Source organism: Leptodactylus fuscus, chromosome 1 (genome assembly GCF_031893055.1).
Source record: "Leptodactylus fuscus isolate aLepFus1 chromosome 1, aLepFus1.hap2, whole genome shotgun sequence".
NCBI classification, from domain to species: domain Eukaryota; kingdom Metazoa; phylum Chordata; class Amphibia; order Anura; family Leptodactylidae; genus Leptodactylus; species Leptodactylus fuscus.
The window spans coordinates 134,487,915-134,508,814 of record NC_134265.1 but is presented as its reverse complement, the minus strand read 5'-3'; the positions used below and the strand labels follow the sequence as shown (position 1 = coordinate 134,508,814).

Here is a 20,900-nt window from a genome sequence, read left to right as displayed (position 1 = left end):
TAAGCATCTATTTCCATATTCATCTAAAAGTACAGCACAATAATATACAAAAGCATTTATCCCTGACATGTTCTCTCTGTCTCTTCCAGTGTCTCCAGTCTCTGTCTATCTCAGACTCTCGCCTAAAGTCCCGCACATGTATTGTTCTCAATGCTCTGGGGAGTAACACATCTCTTCAGGAGTTGGATATTAGTGGTAATGGGATGTCTGACATTGGTGCCAAGATGCTAGGAAAAACCCTGCAGATAAATAGTACATTGCGGTGAGTGCACAGGAATCATTGCTTGTATTACTGTTACATTGTCTGCATTAGAGCAAGCCTATAGGAAAAACAATAGGGCTGGACCACTAATGTCTTTTGTTGTTCACTCCTGTTTCTATCAGTGCAGGTTTGCCTCTTCTTTCTTCCTGTCTATTACTACCATCTCTGTGGGGACTAAAACGAAATTAGGGGATGATGAAGACAAGTGAAGGCTACATGACATCTGGATAGAAACCCTATGTATACATTATTGATCTAGTGAGATAGGGCTATATCTTAGGTAATTGTAGGGTCTTACTCAATCTCTTCTACATAGTTAGCACTAAATAGTGACTTTTCTTCCTTTGACATCAGGTATAAGGAAAATGTTGTTTTTGTACCGTGTTAGACAGTGGGTAGGAAATATATATATAAAAAAAAAACTTGAAAGTCTTCAGTAGATGATACCTTTTTTAATGGCTAACTCATAATGATGACAGATTACAATGTTTCAAAGCTCCCGGCTTCTTCTTCAGATATAACTAAAAACAATTTCTGAAGGCTGCATATTTATGTACAACAGGACACTAGGAATAGAATTTTAGGAGGGAGGGGGAAAGGGGGAAGAGGCTTATTGGTATATTATACAGTACATGGGAGAAATTGTGTTTTCATTGGCCAGCTGTGGTGATAAAACAGCAGGCTTTAGAAATATACCATAACAATAATTTTGGTCAGCTGTGGTACATGAGTACCTTCATTATAATGCATGTTCAATAAAAATTGTGTTTTAGACTTGTGTTAGATACAGTGATACAATATTACATGGTCCAGAATAATCTGTAGTAAAAGAAAAATGTAATGTTATAGTTGACTGTTTTGTTTTCTTAGCTCATGTGTTTATTAATTGTTTTATGCGCTAATTTGATACTACATCTAAGCATATTCATCCTATAAATGTAGATATAGCAATAGGGAAGGCACAAGTGCAGAGGTTAGGCATGAGGCTATTCAACCCCAAGTGCTATCAACCACAACTTTGTGGCATTTACACATGGCAAGAAGACAGATCATCAGAATAATCATTTTGTTCACCGTCCTCAACAACCTTAAATGGGTTGTCCCATCACAAGGATCCTATCTATACTGCTTGTTAATGTGAATGTAAGACTTTTCCTAAATACACTGCTTCAGCAAAACTACTTTGTTTGTCCACTATCTTACTTTATTCAATTCATTGTTGACACAGCCCCTGACTTATCTGCTCAAAAGTCAAGTGATGTAGCTGCCTGCTCTCAGGGGGGAGGGAGGAGGGGCTAAGTGCACGGGAGCGAGCCTGTGTATCTAGCTATTCCTGTGTCTACACCATGTGACCTAGCTTCCTGATCTCAGATAGGGGAGAGGAGCTGCTTTCATTTCTGAACTTGTCTTCTGTTCTCCCAGTTATCAGGCTAGCTAATTCAATTGTGTTCATTATGGCAGAGACAGGCAGTCTCTGTATGTAACACAAAATGGAGTTGCTCCTGCCTGTACTTCATAGTCCAGTGCATATAGTGTTCCTTGAGGACCTTTGATGACATCACAGGCCCTTCAGCCACCCCATAGGATCACGCAATGTGTTGGGCGGAGCTACACACTAATTTGGGGCGGAGCTAAACGGCAGGTTGCATGTGAAACCCCGCCCACCAAATGACACAAGAAACCAGGAAGAAAGAAGATTTTACAGCAGTGAAGACTGGTGAGTATGCGATGTGGGAATACCCCTCTAACCCACCTTATATTTCTGTGCAACAAATCACTAAACTATCTGCGGTGTCTCTCCATTCTCCTGCTACTAGCTGCAGTGGACATCTCTCCAAACCATAGTCCTCCTTCTGCTAACTTCAACCTAATACCTGTCTCACTAAGAAACGCTGTTAACCTTATTACTATTCGCTGTCTGCCTCCTCCTATACCAATCTCTTTCTCTTGTGCACTCCGGATTTCGCATTCAGTCTGCAACAAACTTGACATTATTCAGGATCTCTTTATTTCACAGTTTTTTAACCTGCTGGCTGTCACAGAAACATGGATTACGCAGTCTGATACAGTCTCCCCTGCTGCTCTGTGTTATGATCAACTACAATTTTCACACAACCCTAGACCTGATAATATGCAGGGTGGTGAGGAGGTGTTCTTCTATCACCGCAGTGAACTTTTAAGGTCATTGCCCTAGTACCATCGTTCTCCTTCCCCTCTTTTGAGGTCCACACTATCCGACTTTTTCTACCCTTTCTCCTTCTGAATAGCTGTCATCTACCGCCCTCCTGGGTCACTCTACCAGTTATTAGATCAAACATTCACAAAAAAAGTATGTCCAGCAACCATTGAATAAAATATAACTTTTAAATTATCAAAAAGATAAAAAGGAAACATCTTACATGCTCCAGGAACAAGACAGAAGAAAAAATATCAGCTTACGCGTTTCGGGACATGTTGTTGCGTCCCTTAGTCATAGCACACTAAATAAAGTATCTGACTACTCATATATAGTGTGTGTAATCACACCCTAAACAATTAACCCCGTCACTACCTCCAAAATAAGGAAGCTGATATGTGAAAAATCACTACATGTGAATACAGCCCTAAACATATATACTACGGTCATAGTTCTCAAATACAAATATATGCATGACCAAATTACATAATACGGGAACACAGATGCATATATGGAAAACCTCAAAGCTGTATGTAGGGAATAAATAATTCCCATCCTTTGTCTCTACTTGTGAACTCTTATTCTTTGACCCAGTAACCAAAGAAGAAATCTCCTGACTTCTTTCTTCTTCCTGCCCTACTACATGCAAACGCAACCCTATGCCATCACACGTTCCCCCAGTCCCTCTCCCTGTCCCCTTCTGTTACAACTCACCTTACTCGCCTTTAAACTCTGTCTTTCTTCTGAAATCTTTCCATCCTCTTTGAAACATCTCAAAACCCCACTACTGAAAAAGAAAACTTAACTGTAATTTAATGATCTCCCTCCCCCCCAAAAAAATACTATATGGACAAGATAAATAAAATCTAAACCTCTCCCATAAACTGATTTAAAGAGGACCTTTCACCACGTCCTCCACTCCCAGTTCTTAGCACCTGTTAATAGGTTCTGCTTCATCAATTCTGATTGAGTTGGAATTTTTTCTCTAGCCCCCGCTATTACTGAGCAATCAGTGCTATTAGTTTTGATGCCTGATCTGCTGTTTAGGCTCTGCAATGTCAGGAGGGCACTGTCTGGCAGGAGCAACCAAGGGGAGTGATTCTGAGCTCTGACACTGGACCTTCCTGTCTGAAACTGCCCTTCTGACATTACAGAGTTTAACTAGCACTTCTGGCACCAAAACTACCAGCGCTTATTGCTTGGAAACGACAGGGGCTAGAGAGAGAATTGCAACTGTGCTGGAATCAGTGGAGCAGTGCCTAATACCAGGCGCTAAGATCTGTAAGTGGTGGAAATGGTTTTTATTATCATTATTATTATTATTTATATAGCTCCATTAGTTCCATGGTGCTTTACATTTGGGGGTTTACATACAGTATATGAAATAATTATAATACTAACAATGACCGACTGGCACAGTGTGATAGAGGGATCTGCCCGCAAGAGCTTATAATCTATGAGATGGTCATGGTGAAAGGTCCTCTTTAACTGAATACCCTTTAATAAAAGGCATTGCATTTTTTTTTAAAAATATCATAAAATGTGTTATTAAATATAAAAAAAAAAACAACAACACTTGCCACCTCTTTCTCCAAGTAATCCAGTTCTGGTGGCACTTTGTTTACGAGCAGTTACTGCAACAATCACATGTCAGACGCTTGTAGACAAAGACTGGGAAGATCAGTGGTGCTTCAGCACTGGATGGCTTGGGAATACAAGAGGTAAGTAGTGTTAATTGTTTTTCATTTAAGAGCATTTGGGGCATATGATTTTATCATAAAAAAAAACAAAAACCTTTCAGGTATTATGCCCTTGTGACGTGCTTCAGAGTCATTCCAATTATTACTCAGTCACTAAAGATTTCTAACTAGAAAAGTGTCAAGAAACAACAGCAGGTTACCGTGTCAATAATCTGGTACATGCAGTTTAATAATAAGCAGATCAATAGTACAAGCCTAGATGAGGAATTGTGAATTTATCAGAAAACAAAACTATTTCATTATCAGACCCCTCTTTTCTGCTTCCCAGCCTCACGTCCAGACTGTAACTGCTTGACAACTCTCACTTCGCTGATAAAAAATCCATTTTTCACCGAAGTACAGTTTACATGGATTTTCTTTCTTAAGACCTTTTCACACACTCAGGACTTGATGAGGATATTGCACCAAAATCCTCACCAAATATGTTAACATTATGCTCCAATACATGTGAATGTGAATTCCATGTTGCAGAATAAAAATAATCCAATATATTTATTCTCATCACAAATTCTACATTGCATGACATTCAACAGAACTAGGTCACTTGGATTTCTGCAATCAGTTTTCTTAGGCACATCTAAGATGTGTGAACATATCTTTACTGAGAGATTAGGTTACATCTGTGGTCCAAAGACTGCAATCTTTGGAACGGAGTGGGCTTCTGCAGACAGACAGAAAGACACTGCTGCTTCTAGCAAGACATCTACTATCTGAAAGCTGCACTGTACTAAATGTTCTACTGTCTCATCGCTACTCTGCTCAGTACTGCTGTATCATGCACTCCATGCTTCTGCTTGATATGAAGGTGTGCTGCGGAGTCAGTGGAACAGGATCTCCTCTTCTCTCTCTGTGCTATGCATGAGTATATTTTAACAGCTAGTCTCTGGCCCCTGTGAAGTCAAGTTCAAGGAAAGCTGATGATTAGAGACAGAATCTGAAAAAGAGATAAAACTGGTGGAAATGCACAGAACAAGTCATATTGTGGATAGAAATATTTATATTACTCCTGATCACAAACAATGGCTAAGCCTGGCTAAATGTATTGATTGCGGATTTCTTGGTTGCACAGTCTGCACCATAATTCTGCTCCAAAGTACAGTACAATATTGGTGAATAAACTTTTACAGATAATCTGTCAGCAGCAGAAAACTGCTGACAGTGCTATATAGGAGCTCTGGAGTGCTGTTTATACATACAGTATCCTGGTATATACTGTTAGGAACAGCATGACTGTGAAAAGCTTTTACGCTAGGGCTGCAGATACTGTAAATGCTTTGAGTGTGGTCATTCACCATAAAATTCTCTGTATTCACTACCTCACAGCCCCCTCAGAGGCTCCTGATTGGACCCTAAAACTTTCACTCAGCAGAGGGATGGGCTGTGCAGCATCTTAATGTAGAGAACACTTCAGGTTCAGAGACCACTCTGGGTCCATTCACACAGAGTTTTTTGGCATTGATTTTGACACTGAATCCGCGTCAGAATCCACGTGGAAAAAACGCCTCCCATTGACTTTTATGGGTTCCTTTTTCCACTAGGCTTTTTTCCACGTGGATTCTGACGCGAAGTCAGCGTCAAAATCAACACCAAAAAACTCCATGTGAATGGACCTTCAGAGAACTTGCTGAAACAGTACATTTGTATCCATCCTCATTTACTTGAATTCATTAACAGTCTTATAGTCTTATATCTTGTGTGGCAGAATTTCTTGTTGAAGCCCACTTTTTTTTTTAAATCAGATAATTTTTATTAACAAATTTTTCTTAACATAAAATCAAACAATCGACAAAACAACAGCAACACAATAACAATTCGAAGTAAATATGGAGACACAATCCGACACATAAAGAGGGAGGTGAAGTCCATTAGGACCCCCCGCTAAATCTCCCGGAAGCCCACTTTTAGTTCCATTATCATCTTTTGTACATTTCTAAATCAGCTAGCACTCGTTGATATGCACTAAAGGAGTCTACAAAGACTTAATATAATCAACGTTTTCCAGAAAGATGTATACAGATGTTCTCAATGTCAGTCAATGGAATTCCTATACTAGAACAGCTTAATGTTGCACATTTGTGATGCATGTGTACATATAATATTGTTTGCTAACATGTCCATTCCTTTGTTATTAGGTCTGTTCTTTGGGACAGGAATGCTGTTTCAGCCTCTGGATTTATGGATGTAGCTCGAGCTCTTGAAAAGTGAGTTAACAACAGAACATAGTTACCTATTTTACTGTCTGCATTTTATTTGTGCTTCACACAATGTTACTCCGATATCGTCTAGGAATAGAACCCTGCGCTTCATGTCCTTTCCTGTTGGTGACATTTGCCAGGCATACCAGAGACACCCTGAGAGAGCTGAAAGTGCCTGGAGGAAGGTAACAGACATGGATACAAATTTACCTTTATCTCTGTGGACAAGTGATGCAGTGTGAACATAGAGCACAACATGCTAAAGTCTAAGGACAATATTCATTAGCTTTCATGAGCAAACCATACAGCAAAGAGCAATGTATGGGTATACTATATAGTGTGGCTCTGTGCCAAATAGAAGAACAAATGCACTGAACTGTGTACTGTTTCTATTGAAAATGTTGTCTGGGATTTTTATTTTGTATCAGAGAGGGGCCGATAGTAGTGCCGCATGCTTCAGGACTGCATCCTATCTTCGTAGTATGAAGTGCACAGAGTAGGAGGCAGATAGCTCCATACTGTGTATAGTGACCAGACAGCCTTACAGAGTCCCAGCTTTCACTGATGTCAAAGCCTAAAGATACATGTTAAAAAAATACTCCAGACAACCCCTTTAAGCAAGCAAACAGGTTGTCACTAAACCAGCTAGTAACTGAGAGCCAAAGTACCACGCATCAAGAAATGGCATGTAACACAAATAAAGAGCATAGGATGTATGGACAAAGCATAATGGAACAAAATTGATGTACAAAAAATATAGACAAAACATTGGAAACAAACAATAAAGACAGAGACATTTAATAGCAGAAAAGGTACTAAACAGACACACTTCTATGTTCTAAGTCCTCGTTCACAGCTGCGTTGGTACTCCATCCGGGGGAGTCCGCATGAGGACCCCCCTGAACGGGATACTGAATGCAACTGCAAGCGGTGTGCCAGTTAAAGCACACGGACCCCATAGACTATAATGGGGTCCATGTGCTTGCCGCCAGATCTCCGCAGGGATCATGTGGACAGGAAAGTAGTTCACAATCTACTTTCCTGACCACATGATTCGTGCAGGCAGCACGAGGCAAGCACATGGACCCCATTATAGTCTATGGGGTCCATGTGCTTTTACTGCACAACACTTGTAGTTGTGTTCGGTATTCCGTTGGGGGGTCCCTGAACGGAATACAGAACACATATGTGAACAAAGAGGAAAACGGGGTGACATATAACTGTAGCTGGCATGAACATGCAGCATAATAGGTGCATGTTACTAGGTGCAAAGATTTCTAATTGGCATACTTACACTAGGTACACACTGGCCCATTGGGGGATCTGAACAATGGAGAGGCGGACACCTAAAATAGCAGTTACACATAAACCCCATTGACTATTGATAGTGTTTTGAAACTGCAAAAGGCAAAGGAAAAAGTCCTCTTCGCAGAACTTTCTCCTCTGCCAATTTTCGGCAGGCACAGCAATGGAGTATCCAACGGAGAACTTAGCTGTTATATGTATTTATATTTATCATAAAATATCCTCATTGTTTGTACATAGACTATTTGATAATATAATAAAAATGTAGTGTTTCTTCTACATAGATACATAGCTGCCTCCTTCGAAACTCTCAGACATTGGCTGTCTCTGACCAAAGAGCACTTCGACTTCAACAGGGTGTAACAAGCAGTGCAGAACAGGTGAAGTATGCTTGCTGTCTGCCGCTTCCACTGTGCTTATCCTTATGCCTTCTTGACAATTCCTCATACTCTGCTTCATGAACCAACAGATGCTAAATACATTGTCCATGCTGATACATGACCACATTAATGCCCTGCGCTCCTGTGACCTGGAAACTGTACAAGAAGACATCATATGTGCAAGACAGCTCCTCAGAGATGCCAAAAACTGTCGAGCAGTGAGTGTCTCAGAAGTTTCCCATGGTGTTATATATACATGTAAATGCTCTTGTAAAATGTCAAGGCACATTAATAAAATGAAAAGGCAAAATATGTGGAGTAAATATAATAAAATCTCAAATTAATTTTAAATATCATGGATCAACAATGAAAATTCTTTCTTTAATGTGTTGTACTAGTGTAATTTTTATTCCAGGTGGAAATTGTGCAGATAGCAGATATGGTTTGTTTAATATCACAGACGCAGTAAATGTGACCTTTATAAAATATGCATGCGTAGTCTGTTTTACATATTTTTTATAGAGTCAGCACTCCATGATAAAAAGCAGGAAATTAGTGCAGAAAGCAGGTGTTTTATATGGCTTAGGAAAGGATCTATTTACCACTTTATAGGAGAATGAGTTATACAATGCTGTATCTGTTCTATACAAGATGGATTCCGCTATTCCAATATTTCCTTTCTTTTATATGATGTCAGCTGTAGAACCCAAAGACTTATTTGGATTTTTCTCTATATTTTATACAGTAGAAAGCCCTATATTCCCTGGGCACATTCTGCACCATTGACTATATTAAGTACAATAAGCCTCTATTTGTGCTTGCATCAACACAATCTATCTTTGTACTATATTATACAGTAGATATAAAAAATAAAAAGTGAGTGTCTTCAGTAGTTGTTGTTCAGTAGTAGTTCTAGCGGATCCCATCCACACATTGTCAAAAAATATACTCAGCGGACACTGAGATTTTCGTTTTTGGAAATCGCAGCATTTCAATTATACCTACAGAAACACCAGGAAAGTGAAAAAAACAATGACTACTTAGGTCTCTCCATCAACCTCGGGTAGATGCCAGGGCCCACTCAATTTAGAGGGCCTATAACAAACTGTATTAATATGAATTAAGACTGGGGTTTAATTTACCACCTGTTTAGTAACCAGACCCTTAGATACAGTATCTAGATGATTCGCTGAACCCTTGTATAGATATCTGTGTAGATATTCCGGACAATTCTGTTGCTATGTGATAGTAAAAAGGCCTTTAAGAATGGGAAAATTGAAGAGGAGCTGGAGACAGACGATAAATCACTTGTTAATCTCATGAAATAGGTAGTATTGTATCCAAAATATTCTAAAGAGGTATTCTAAGAATAAAATGGCCACTTCTTAGGCACTGCCAAACTTTTAAAGGTTCTTTACAAGCATGGAAATCTGTGAGGCACACACAATATAATGGGGGATTCGAGTAGTAAGCATCATGCTTGAGAAATGGCTTCCCCTGCTGCCAACTCTTTCCCTTTGTCTACATAATTATCACAATGTAGATGTAGGTATTCTACCTGTTTAGTACAGTTTATTACATATAAATGCCCACTTCAGATATTACATTTGAATAGCGTTGAAATTCTGTCATATTTACCGTAACAACTTTACCACAAAAAAATCGTACCGCGTTCTGTGATTTATATTGACAACCTTACTTTAGCAGGACATTTTTTCTGTCTATATTACTTTTCTTTCCAGATTCTGATTCTACTTTATTTGTTCCTCTTTCCTTCAGTTATTACCACGTCTCCTGGAAGCAGGCAGCTGGCTGTCTCCTTCAGGTCCTGCTCAGAGGCTTCTTGAGACTGTCTCGTATGAACTCTCTCGGGCAGTGGACAGGGAATTGCAGGTATCCATATTTGCTATATGGCTCAAACATATTATGGCCATTTACGTCAGTCCCTTTTGGGGCCTATAAACTAATTTTCCTGTATCAAATATACACACGAGAACCAAATATGAAGCCAGTTACCCTCTTAATATTGTTTATGGAATCTTTATGTCAGAATTGAGGCCACAATGGGGGGAGGTCAAATTGTCATCACTGAGTAATATTACCTTACTAACAATAGCAATGATATTTTGGTATATACCATCGATTATTATAAACCACTTCAGGACTGGGTCACTATCCCTGGTTCAGAAGCAGACACGTTTTTGTGTTTTTTCATACATATGATGTTGAAGGCTACCCTTCTAAGCTCCTGATCCAGCAGCTCATGCAGTTCCCATCCCCTACTGGACCAGAAAGGGATCCGCAACATGTATACAGCAATTGGAAAGGCAGGGATGGTAACAAAGTGGCCCTAAGCTTCTGCAGCTGCACAATTTTGTGGTTAAAAGTGGATGTATATAGTTAATGCATATATAACATGAAGTGATCAAGTCATAATACTTATTGTTGTAAACATAGATCTAGGTATGATCTTTCCAACATGAGACAACATGTTCTAGTACTGTCATTTTAATAAATGTCTTGTAACTTTACTCAGAACATTGCAGACACCATGTGGGAGGCTACTCAGGATCTTTTTCCAGGAGCGGCAAGGGATGCACAGCGTGGAGGAGCAATGCTATGCAGACTTCGAGAACAGCATGGACTCAGTCCTCCCCATATACGTGATATGCTTAGGCAGGTGGGGAATGAAATCCATAATAAGCTTAGGTAAGTGATTTATAGTGTTGATGCCTGACTGGAAAAGAAGATGAAATAAAAAGCTAGAATATTTTTTATTATAACTATAAATATAGGGATATTTGCCCAATTGTGGCCAGCATGCTGGATAGGCATTGCATATCATGGACTGACCACTTCTGATAATAGTAAAAATACTTTAGATGAACATAAAATTAGCTATATTATAAGGTAACAATTGGGATCAATTCCAGTAAATGAGCATGGCAGACGGAGACAATTTTTGATCTGCTTGCTGTTGTACTCCTACCATATAAAGGACCATACAAAGTCACAAATAGCCAATATATATAAAAAAGTTTTCTATATATTTTATTTATCAAGATTATTAAAAATTCATTGTGATCAGCAGATGTAGATGGAACAATAGCAAATACATGGATATATACCAAAACACAAACAACGCACCAGACTTATAAATATAAAGTGAATACTGTTATAATAGTCAGAACACACAGAAAAGTTAATAATCGGGATGACATAAGGTAAGTATATTGCAAAAGGGCATCTAATAAATGTGTAAATATCTCTTTAAGTGACATAAATATCAGATGCTATGTGCAAAGGGTTCTCCAAAAATATATGAAACAATCATGAAATATTCATAACATATGTAGGCAAAAGATGCAGTCAAAAATTCAACCAATATAATATGGCTTGATTTGAATAACCAAATGACTACACTAAGGTGTGTATAGATACCAACACCTTACTAGTACTAAACAAGTCCAAAAACGCCACACATGTTTAGTAATGGAGAAACCATTCAGAATTTACAGTCCCTATATCAAATAAATCCCATTACCTGTGGTCATGTTAAAGCCGTGTCCGTGCTGCTAGTGTCAAACCCTGTGGGCCGAACGCCTCGACGCGTTTCGCCTGGTGTCAGGCCTCCTGAGGAAGCCTGACACCAGGCGAAACGCGTCGAGGCGTTCGGCCCACAGGGTTTGACACTAGCAGCACGGACACGGCTTTAACATGACCACAGGTAATGGGATTTATTTGATATAGGGTCTGTAAATTCTGAATGGTTTCTCCATTACTAAACATGTGTGGCGTTTTTGGACTTGTTTAGTACTAGTAAGGTGTTGGTATCTATACACACCTTAGTGTAGTCATTTGGTTATCAAATCAAGCCATATTATATTGGTTGAATTTTTGACTGCATCTTTTGCCTACATATGTTATGAATATTTCATGATTGTTTCATATATTTTTGGAGAACCCTTTGCACATAGCATCTGATATTTATGTCACTTAAAGAGATATTTACACATTTATTAGATGCCCTTTTGCAATATACTTACCTTATGTCATCCCGATTATTAACTTTTCTGTGTGTTCTGACTATTATAACAGTATTCACTTTATATTTATAAGTCTGGTCCGTTGTTTGTGTTTTGGTATATATCCATGTATTTGCTATTGTTCCATCTACATCTGCTGATCACAATGAATTTTTAATAATCTTGATAAATAAAATATATAGAAAACTTTTTTATATATATATTGGCTATTTGTGACTTTGTACGGTCCTTTATATGGTTGGTGTTTGAAAATTAGGCCCGTTGTGCTTATTGAGGAAACCTGTTTGTATGCTGTTGTACTCCTGACATGCTCTATTTAAGGCTGGATTCATTGTACATTATAGTTTTAATATTAAAAAAAAAAAACAATATTCCTTCTGTAATATTATTATTCAGGCTCCATTCACATAGCATTTCTGGTTTATGCTCAGGGTATATATATAATCTTTTACTGTATGTGTCAAACATGAACTCTAGTGTGGTATGACTCGACCATAGGAAAGTATGCTATTAAAGGTATCAACAACTGAAAAGTCTCCGTTTTTTGGGGAGAAGGGGAGTCTCATGTGTTTTTTTGGGGATAAGGATTAAAAACTGTAGTTGACTAAAATTTTACAGTAAAAAAGAAAAAAGGGGATGTTTGAACATAAGAGAGAACTACATTTATGTGTTATAAGGTTGTATACATACTGTCTTTCCAGAGCTGCGCAACTCTCCCTCATGACACGTCTCAGTAATTCTGTTTTGGAGCAAGTTCTGCAAGAAATGCAAAGAACCCATAGAAAACTGGTAAATAGACACAATAAGAGGGCCATGATGAGATGGGGCACAATATGGAATGAGATTAATCATGAGCAACCTAAAGGCTGAGTTTACTGTCATAACCAATTTCTTACATTGTTTCAATGAAAAATTAGTCAATATGACAGATCTTATTTAAGAACCTAAATTCTCCATGGTAACAGCCTACAAACAAACTCCTGTGTAGTCTGATACTACTGTCATACTATTTCCCATTTGTCCTTTACTTCTTGCTATCCTGCTAAATGTAAAAATGTAGAAAATGTTAACATGACTGATAACACGCTAACAATACTGTGGCACTGAAAGTCAAGTTAAACAGTGCTATAACTGTACGCCAGCAAGACGCAGGAAACAGATGGGAGGGAATAACATTGCAAGAGCAGACTACACAAAGATTGTCTATAGTGACACATATGTGTGCATGTTAGCAGTAACTAAAGTAGTTACTGAAAACCTATTGAAAAGTTGCTTACGGTAATTTTAAATGCAATGGAACACTGAAACAAAATGGTTGTGAATTTGGAAATATGCTATCTGGCACAGTTTAATATTGTCTAGTCTAAATTTACACCGTCTGGGATAGAATTGTATGTATACTCTCCTAGTATACACACAAAGTCATTCCACCCTTTTCATGGTGTCATATGGAAAAATAAATCATATCCTTAATCTGACCTATTATTTATTTACATGCAGTCACAAGGCTAAACCAGTGCAGTGTATACCCAATGTAGATCACTAGAAACATCTACTTATTCCTTATGTCTCTTCATTTCATAAACCGGACAGGCCCGTCACCGTTCTCAGCTGCAGGCTCTTATGGAGGAGGAGCAAAGGATTTTAGGATATCTCCCACAGACACCACCAAGGAATAAACAGGAAACACATGAGGGAGAGATGTACTCCAGCATTGTAAGTCATGGGTATTCAGATTTTAGTTACCATTAGACTCCACATGTATGTAGGTATTCTTCCCTCTGTACGGCTTCATGCCCTTACCCTGCAAGCTACTATTTACCTACGTTCCTTTCAACTAACCTCAGTCTGCCTATAGTTAAGAGACATCCTTTAGCCACTGTTCCTCTGTGCTCTACCATGCCTAGAACATTACCCCCAATTTTATAATATGTTTCAAGAATTTGGTACTGGAAGTGTTAACAAATTAGAAACATCAAAAATAAAAATCAGGTTGCTGCATCCTAAAACCGTGCTAGTGATACAATTTTTCGTGCACATTTATGTGTATAATCTGCTCCTAATTACATATTTTTACCATTTTCATGAAGGGAACTACAGTATATTCCTCTGATGCCCTACCTATATACAACAGTAATCCAAGCATATATGAAAGGTCACTTTCTCTTGTTTGGTTAGATCGAGCTCTCTAAAGTTACTGGTGTAAATACTGGAGTAACACTTTTTTTTTCTTATTTTTCATGTTATATTCTATCTACAGGATACCATGGTAATAAAGAAACGTCTTCAAGGCAGGAAAATCCGGCCCGTGTCTGCGTTTATCAGTGAGATCTCTCATATGTACTATTTTCTCAAATTCATGCACAACTTCAACTTATACTTCTTCATTCTGTATGCTTTGTGGAAAACATCCCTTTACTTTTCTCTTATGGAAAAAAAAAGACGTATTAACTTATTAATATATTACTATATTATAATATTAACTAAATCCATATGCCCCTCATTTGGTAGGTGTGAGTGAGCAGGAATTAAGCCCCAAGACCCTAGATTTGGGTTCCCCTGGCTCCCGTGAACTCAGTTCTCCACCCGCGCTCTCCTCATCTGCTAGCAGTCAGCTCTCTCGCTCTCTAAGCGTATCTCTAGAAGGTCTTTCTGAACTACCCACAGAAGGGAGTAAACTGCAGCACCAGACCCGGGACAGGCCGAAACAACAGTCACGCAGAGCACCAGGAGGAGGCAAGGTGAGTATGATGACACATTTACATTCATTACATGTTATAGTCATTAAAAGGGTACATAACTATTTCCATTCATTCTTGAGGTCCGAGGTCCAGCATCTGACTCAGAACGCCCTGATCCTGCTATAGATGAAGGCCTGGATGAATTTTTCCATCGGACTGTATTAACACAATCACACAGGTATAGTAAAATACTTCAGAAAAATTCCTTACAGAAATGTAACTCTTACATAATATGTATCCTTAATCATTATATATTCATCAGTGTATCTTCAGCTCCACAAAGTGATACAGATGCCCCCCCGAAAAGAAGACGTAGGAGTTTGTTCCATTTTCGCAGAAGCCGAACCCCAAAGAGAGAACGCGATAGAGGTACAGCTGTACCACCACCTTCCCCTGGTCCTGAGCCTTCAGATCACATCAAACTGGAGAGCTTTCCAATTACTAATGGGACATCAGTCAGCAATGGTGCTGAACTCCACAGTATTGGAGGAGTTCGGGGGTTGCCAGGCAGAGGCACACCGGTAAGTGGCTAAGATGATGACAAAACAGCATCAATAAAGGCTAGAGAAACTGCAGGGAAATATCAAACTGAGACAACTGCTCAATATTTAAGAAACCACACAATAAAATTAAAGGTTTCTGTTATTTTCTGGGGGGTTTAGTCTTGTGAACACCCTCTGGAAGAAGTGCAGCCTGCAAGAGTACGAGGAGTTCCCCTTCCTGGTATGGATGGAGTCCGGGCATGGAAGGAGGTATGTAAAGGATTAGCCATGGACCAGTACCAGGAAATTAAGCTGTTGCTATGTATGGCCTGTACTAATTACACTAATTATAATGGTAATTAATTGAAAGTTATGCAACTTAATTCCAGATGGAAACAGCAGGAGGAACTAATTGTGTTCCTGAAGACAGGAGGCGCTCCTCTGGGGATGGGGGTAAGTATTTACTTAGTCCTGTCTTACTATCACTTCTTTTTTCTATTTCTTACATTCCACATGTTACACTCCATACCTCTGACCTCTCTCTCAGTCCATAAGCAGATCAATCCATGCTGGCTCTTTGTCTTTTCTCTGGTATTCCTCCCAATTTTTTCCCTACTCTGTGTGCTTTCTATGTGTATCGGCTTTGTCCCTCCTATTCCCTACACCTTCCTGTCCCTTCTCTCTCTGTCTCTCGCTCTCTCTCTCTGTCTCTCAGAGGAGGGTGCTACGTTTGAGGACAGACAGCCTTGTTTCTCCAATGGAGACAGAAACAATCAGAAGAATTTATCAAGAGAAGAGGTAATAACACTATTCATAGCTTTTAAAACCAGATTCACTAGAGGATACCATAGTAACAGTAAGAATGTATAGAAATACAGTTACAGTGAACTGAGGGAGGTATACACATTGTAATAATCATTGACTAATCATCCACGGTTAATTCAGTATCTATTGACTATTCATTATGAGGAAAGCACTAAGAACTATGTAAAATCAGTTCCAAAAAAGGTAAGTGGACCCTTTGTTATTACCTTATTTCTGCATTGATTACTAGTGGTCTGATGTTTATCACCATGATGGAGAACTACAATCTGGCCACAATGATAATACACAAACAGTAGTGTCATTCATGTCTTTTATCGAGTATATTGTGGATATTGATCAAGCCCTCCCCGACAGAATTCTGGCATAAAAAGTGTAATTCAACCTCGTGTGCACAAATTCTGCGGCTTGTTTATTTCTACACCACACACTACACTTTCAAAATCCGCTTCAGGAATTAGGAAATGTTTTTTTCCTCCAGCACAGTGTATGGACCTTGAAAAAAACGCTAGCGGTTTTTCCGCCTCCCATTGGTTTTTTCAGGCGGAATCCGCCCAAAGAAAGGTCATGTCGCTTTTTTTTCCACTAGCAGAAAAAATCCGCTAGCGGAAAAATAAGCTAGCGGAATACATCGAACTCTATGGTGAGGCTTTTTTGGAGGTGGATTCAGCGTCAAAATCCTCATCAAAAAACTTTGTGTGCATTGATCCTTAGACTCCATAGAGGTCGACGTCCTGTTAAGATCACTCCAAAAACACAATGGGCAATCATAAAGGATAGTAAAGAACCCAAGGTTAACAGCAAAAGGCCTATTGAAGACTCTACAAATTAAAAATAAACCCCAGTTCGTGTGTCCACTGTTAAAAATCTAAAAAACAAGAGCGGTGCTCCAGCCGCTTGATAAGTCGGGTACATGCCTGCATGTCAGAATGGAATTTTATGCCAGTTAGGAACTAGTGTAGACTTCCAGTATAACTCCAGTTTTCTGACATGAGTTATAATAAATATGGCGCGCCAAGAAGTTTTTGCTAAAGTGGGCAGAACGGGGATGTGGTGCATCTCTGGTGCAAGGATGGACTATGCACTAAAGATCTGCCAGATTAACATGTATCTACAGCAGAAAACTGATGTAGATAGGTTGATCAATTTCTTCCGATGTGCTCAAAATCAGACATGAATAGTACAACTGTTTGTGTTTCAGTTTAGTAACCGTATTTTTCGGACTATAAGACGCACTTTTTTTCCACAAAATTTGGGGGGAAAAGAAGGGTGCGTCTTATAGTCTGAATGTGGCGCCTGGCATCCGCTGTAATAGAGAGGCGGAAGCCGGCAAGGGATAGACGCCGGCACAGGTGCCGGGGCCTGAGACATCGCTGCGCTCCCCTGCCCTGCATGAAGCCAGCAGCAGCAGCGGCGATGCTATTCCGCTCCTCCGTCCCCCCGCCGCTGGCTTCAGGCAGGGCAGAGGAGCGATGTCTCAGGCCCTGGCACCTGTGCCAGCGTCTATCCCTCGCCGGCATCCGCCTCTCTAGTACAGCGGATGCCGGGTCAGTACCGGTGGCCCCTTCTCCCCCGGGGCCGGTCCCCACCGGCCCCGTACCTCTGAAGTTGCAGGCCGGCTCCTGCGCGGCGATATCGCAAGAGCCGACCTGTTCGGGTGACAGCCGGGAGCCTAATGAGGCTCCCAGGCCTGTCACGGCGATATTAGTATTGCGGCTGGTCTCTATGACCAGCCGTAATACTAATAGACAGAATGTCCCATAGACGGCAATACACTTGTATTGCCGTCTATTGGACTTGCAATCAAGTGACCGCAGGTTCAAGCCCCCGGGGGGGAATAAAATAGTAAAAAAAAAAAAAAAAAAAAGCTTTAAAAATATATAATAAAAATATGAAATAAATAAAAGTTCTAAATCACCTCCTGTTTTTTTTTCAATACAAGGTGATCTAAGAAATAGACATTCCCCAAAATGGTATAACTAAAAAGTACATCTGGCCCCGCAAAAAAAACCACTCTATGCATCCCCGTACAGCTGCAGGGTCACCTGTCAATGTGGACTTGCAGCTGTTGCAAAACTACAACTCCCATATATTAAATATTTTACCAGTTTTTGCTTCAATTTTTTTTTCCCCTATTTTCTTCCTCTAAAACCTGGGTGCGTCTTATAGTCCGAAAAATACGGTACATTGTGCATGTCTATAATTGTGACTTATGTAACAATCAAACTACATGTTATTAGTAGTCAAGGATGAAACCCAGGTAGTTCCAAAGGGTTCACTTCCGTTTCTTGCAAGTGTATAGCACAACCTTTTGCCAAGGCTAAAAAATGAATTTCAATACAAACCATGATATTCATAGATAGAAATATTATGTGATGCTTTGAGTAAACTGCATATTAGAAAGAAATTCTAAAAGCACATTGCAGTATATCTCACATTTTGTTAATTTGCCCATTTAAATGGTGAAAGTTGTTGTATTTGGAAATATAGAGTGATGTGAATCAGGTCTGTGACATTGCCTTATGATCCATTGACCTTGTTGATACAATTGTTGCTGCTGGTATGGGAGATGCAGTAAACTGGACTATCTGGTTTGCTTGCTGAGCTGGATTATGGTGACACTGGTGATTGTGAAGTAAGGAGTTAATACTAAGTTTCTTGAAAAGAATGTATTATTTGACCAGTTTATAAATATTGGTCAGTTACAGGTGAAGAATGCCATGTTCTGTATCTTGCTCTACCTGAAAAATATAAGATGGTTAAAACCGTTTGTCTTAAAAGTCAGTAAATCTAGTGGGAAGAAAGAGCCAAAAGATGGAGTCATTGATAGAAGAAGTAGGTAGCAAGATGTGCTAAAGACATGTAAAATTGAGCAGTAGATGTTGGGTTCCAAAGTCAGGAAAATAATAAGGCTGCCACCAATACTTCTTTACCTCCCTGCTGCTGGTAAACAAAATATTCTTTAAATCAATGACCTACTGATAGAAGTGATCAATTTGTCCTAATAACAGGGTAGCATAGCCTGTTTACATCCAATTCACTGCACCTTCCCCTCCCTTGTTTTTACAGGGGGGTCTTACTGATTCCTGCCCCCCTTCTGCAGAACTGCGGCCAGTTGCTGCCCCGCGAGGTAGGAAAGTGTCTTGTGGGGGGGGGCACGGCGAGACCGAATATTCAGAAGAGACGAGGAAGGAAATCCCAGTGCCCAAACCTCGAATCAGAGAACCTGGGAAAGAGGCGGCCCCCCCAGTGGGAGGTGGGAACTGCCCAGTGCTCACTGCAAACACTGTACACCATACACTGCACCCTCTCACTCACTACATGGACCCAAGAGTCTATATTTTTCTAGCTGCATCTGTTTTCGCTTTTTCACATTTCAGTTTATAACTGCACGCTTTGTTCTATCTGACGTTCTTGATGTTTATTTCTCCATTCTGCATGTGTTTTTAATCCTAATGTTCTCAAACCATTTATTCAGTTTACTCTTTACTGTTGCTGTCAATATGCATTCCTCAGGTCCTTCTTGCCCCCTTCTCTTTCTTTTCCTTAGTTAAATAACTTAACGTTCTTTTTACTTTGTCTCCAGATGGTGCGCCACCAGTCCGTCGACCTCCTCTAAAGCCACAACGCTCTCGAAGGATGCAATCATGTGACTCAGCTGAAACAACAAACTGCGGTGAGGGCTATATTTAAGGTAGTACGATTTACTGAAAGAATATACTGTATGGCACAAAGATTTACTGAAAGAATATAGTGTATTACAGAGTGATAGTCAATTCACACAATGGGACTGAGGGCCCTGCTCGCAACAGCTTTCAATCTATAACATAGAGGGGGTGACAGGTAGCAGGGGCGACATCGGAGGTAGCATTGTTTATACAGTGGTCTACACATTTTTGTGATAGAGGTTACTGTCATTACACATATATAAAGTTGAGCCTTCACCACTCAGTGTCCTTGAATGTGCAGATGGTGTATGACCATATAAAATTTCAGTCCGATACGGCATCATATCGTATGGGACATTGTGGGGGCCTGAACAGTGGAGGGTTAGATTCAGGGATTCTAACTTTGCAAAGGACATTAGGAATTGTGATAGACCAGTCTGAAAGATGCATCTTTAGTTTGCACATGAAGTGGTAGAAATTGGGGCAATACAAGGGAATGTACTACCACCACTAATCTACCTCTCCTAAACCACTGATATGCTATTGTAGGGACTGTTAATGTCAGGGTCCATTCACACGGAGTAAACGCGCGCTCATTTTGGCAAAATACACGTGTAAGAAATACACGTGTAAAAATAAGGCTCCCATTGACTTCAATGACATTTTACACGTGTATTTTCATGTGTTTTTTGATGTGTTTTTTTACATGTGTAAAAAAAATGTCATTGAAGTCAATGGGAGTCTTATTTTTACATGTGTATTTTACCAAAATGAGCGCGCGTTTACTCCGTTTAAACGGATCCTAATAGTGAACCTACTTGTCTTGTGCCACAGTGCAATCTTGCTTCCAAGCTTGCAACTTTTAATTTGGATGGAAATGAGCTGCTCAGTGCACCTGGGGTCTTGCTGTTGGCGCACCCGTTTTTGCCTGTGGGCCACACTTGGGACCTGTCAATTTTTATGTTAGGGAACAGTGCCAGAAGCAACCACAGGTGAAAACAGGTGCTCTGGCCAATGCAGTCACACCTCAGGTGCAACAAACAACCTATTTGAATAAGGATAT

General features: G+C 39.8%; 1 protein-coding gene across 3 annotated transcripts in view; it reads left to right on the top strand.

Annotated features, from left to right (window-relative positions):
• CARMIL3 (capping protein regulator and myosin 1 linker 3) overlaps positions 1-20,900 on the top strand; it is a 76,506-nt gene that overhangs the window by 51,703 nt on the left and 3,903 nt on the right. The window contains exons 21-38 of one of the 3 annotated variants that reach the window (XM_075276727.1): positions 90-262; positions 6,331-6,399; positions 6,485-6,578; positions 7,983-8,078; positions 8,168-8,296; positions 9,858-9,971; positions 10,615-10,787; positions 12,826-12,913; positions 13,718-13,840; positions 14,385-14,448; positions 14,636-14,865; positions 14,946-15,043; positions 15,128-15,386; positions 15,528-15,617; positions 15,737-15,800; positions 16,063-16,145; positions 19,239-19,425; positions 19,756-19,845. In XM_075276727.1, coding sequence (XP_075132828.1) covers positions 90-262; positions 6,331-6,399; positions 6,485-6,578; positions 7,983-8,078; positions 8,168-8,296; positions 9,858-9,971; positions 10,615-10,787; positions 12,826-12,913; positions 13,718-13,840; positions 14,385-14,448; positions 14,636-14,865; positions 14,946-15,043; positions 15,128-15,386; positions 15,528-15,617; positions 15,737-15,800; positions 16,063-16,145; positions 19,239-19,425; positions 19,756-19,845 — 2,224 coding nt within the window. The remainder of the gene's footprint in view (positions 1-89; positions 263-6,330; positions 6,400-6,484; positions 6,579-7,982; positions 8,079-8,167; positions 8,297-9,857; positions 9,972-10,614; positions 10,788-12,825; positions 12,914-13,717; positions 13,841-14,384; positions 14,449-14,635; positions 14,866-14,945; positions 15,044-15,127; positions 15,387-15,527; positions 15,618-15,736; positions 15,801-16,062; positions 16,146-19,238; positions 19,426-19,755; positions 19,846-20,900) is intronic. The other 2 variants (XR_012716885.1, XM_075276728.1) reach the window with 2 other exon arrangements.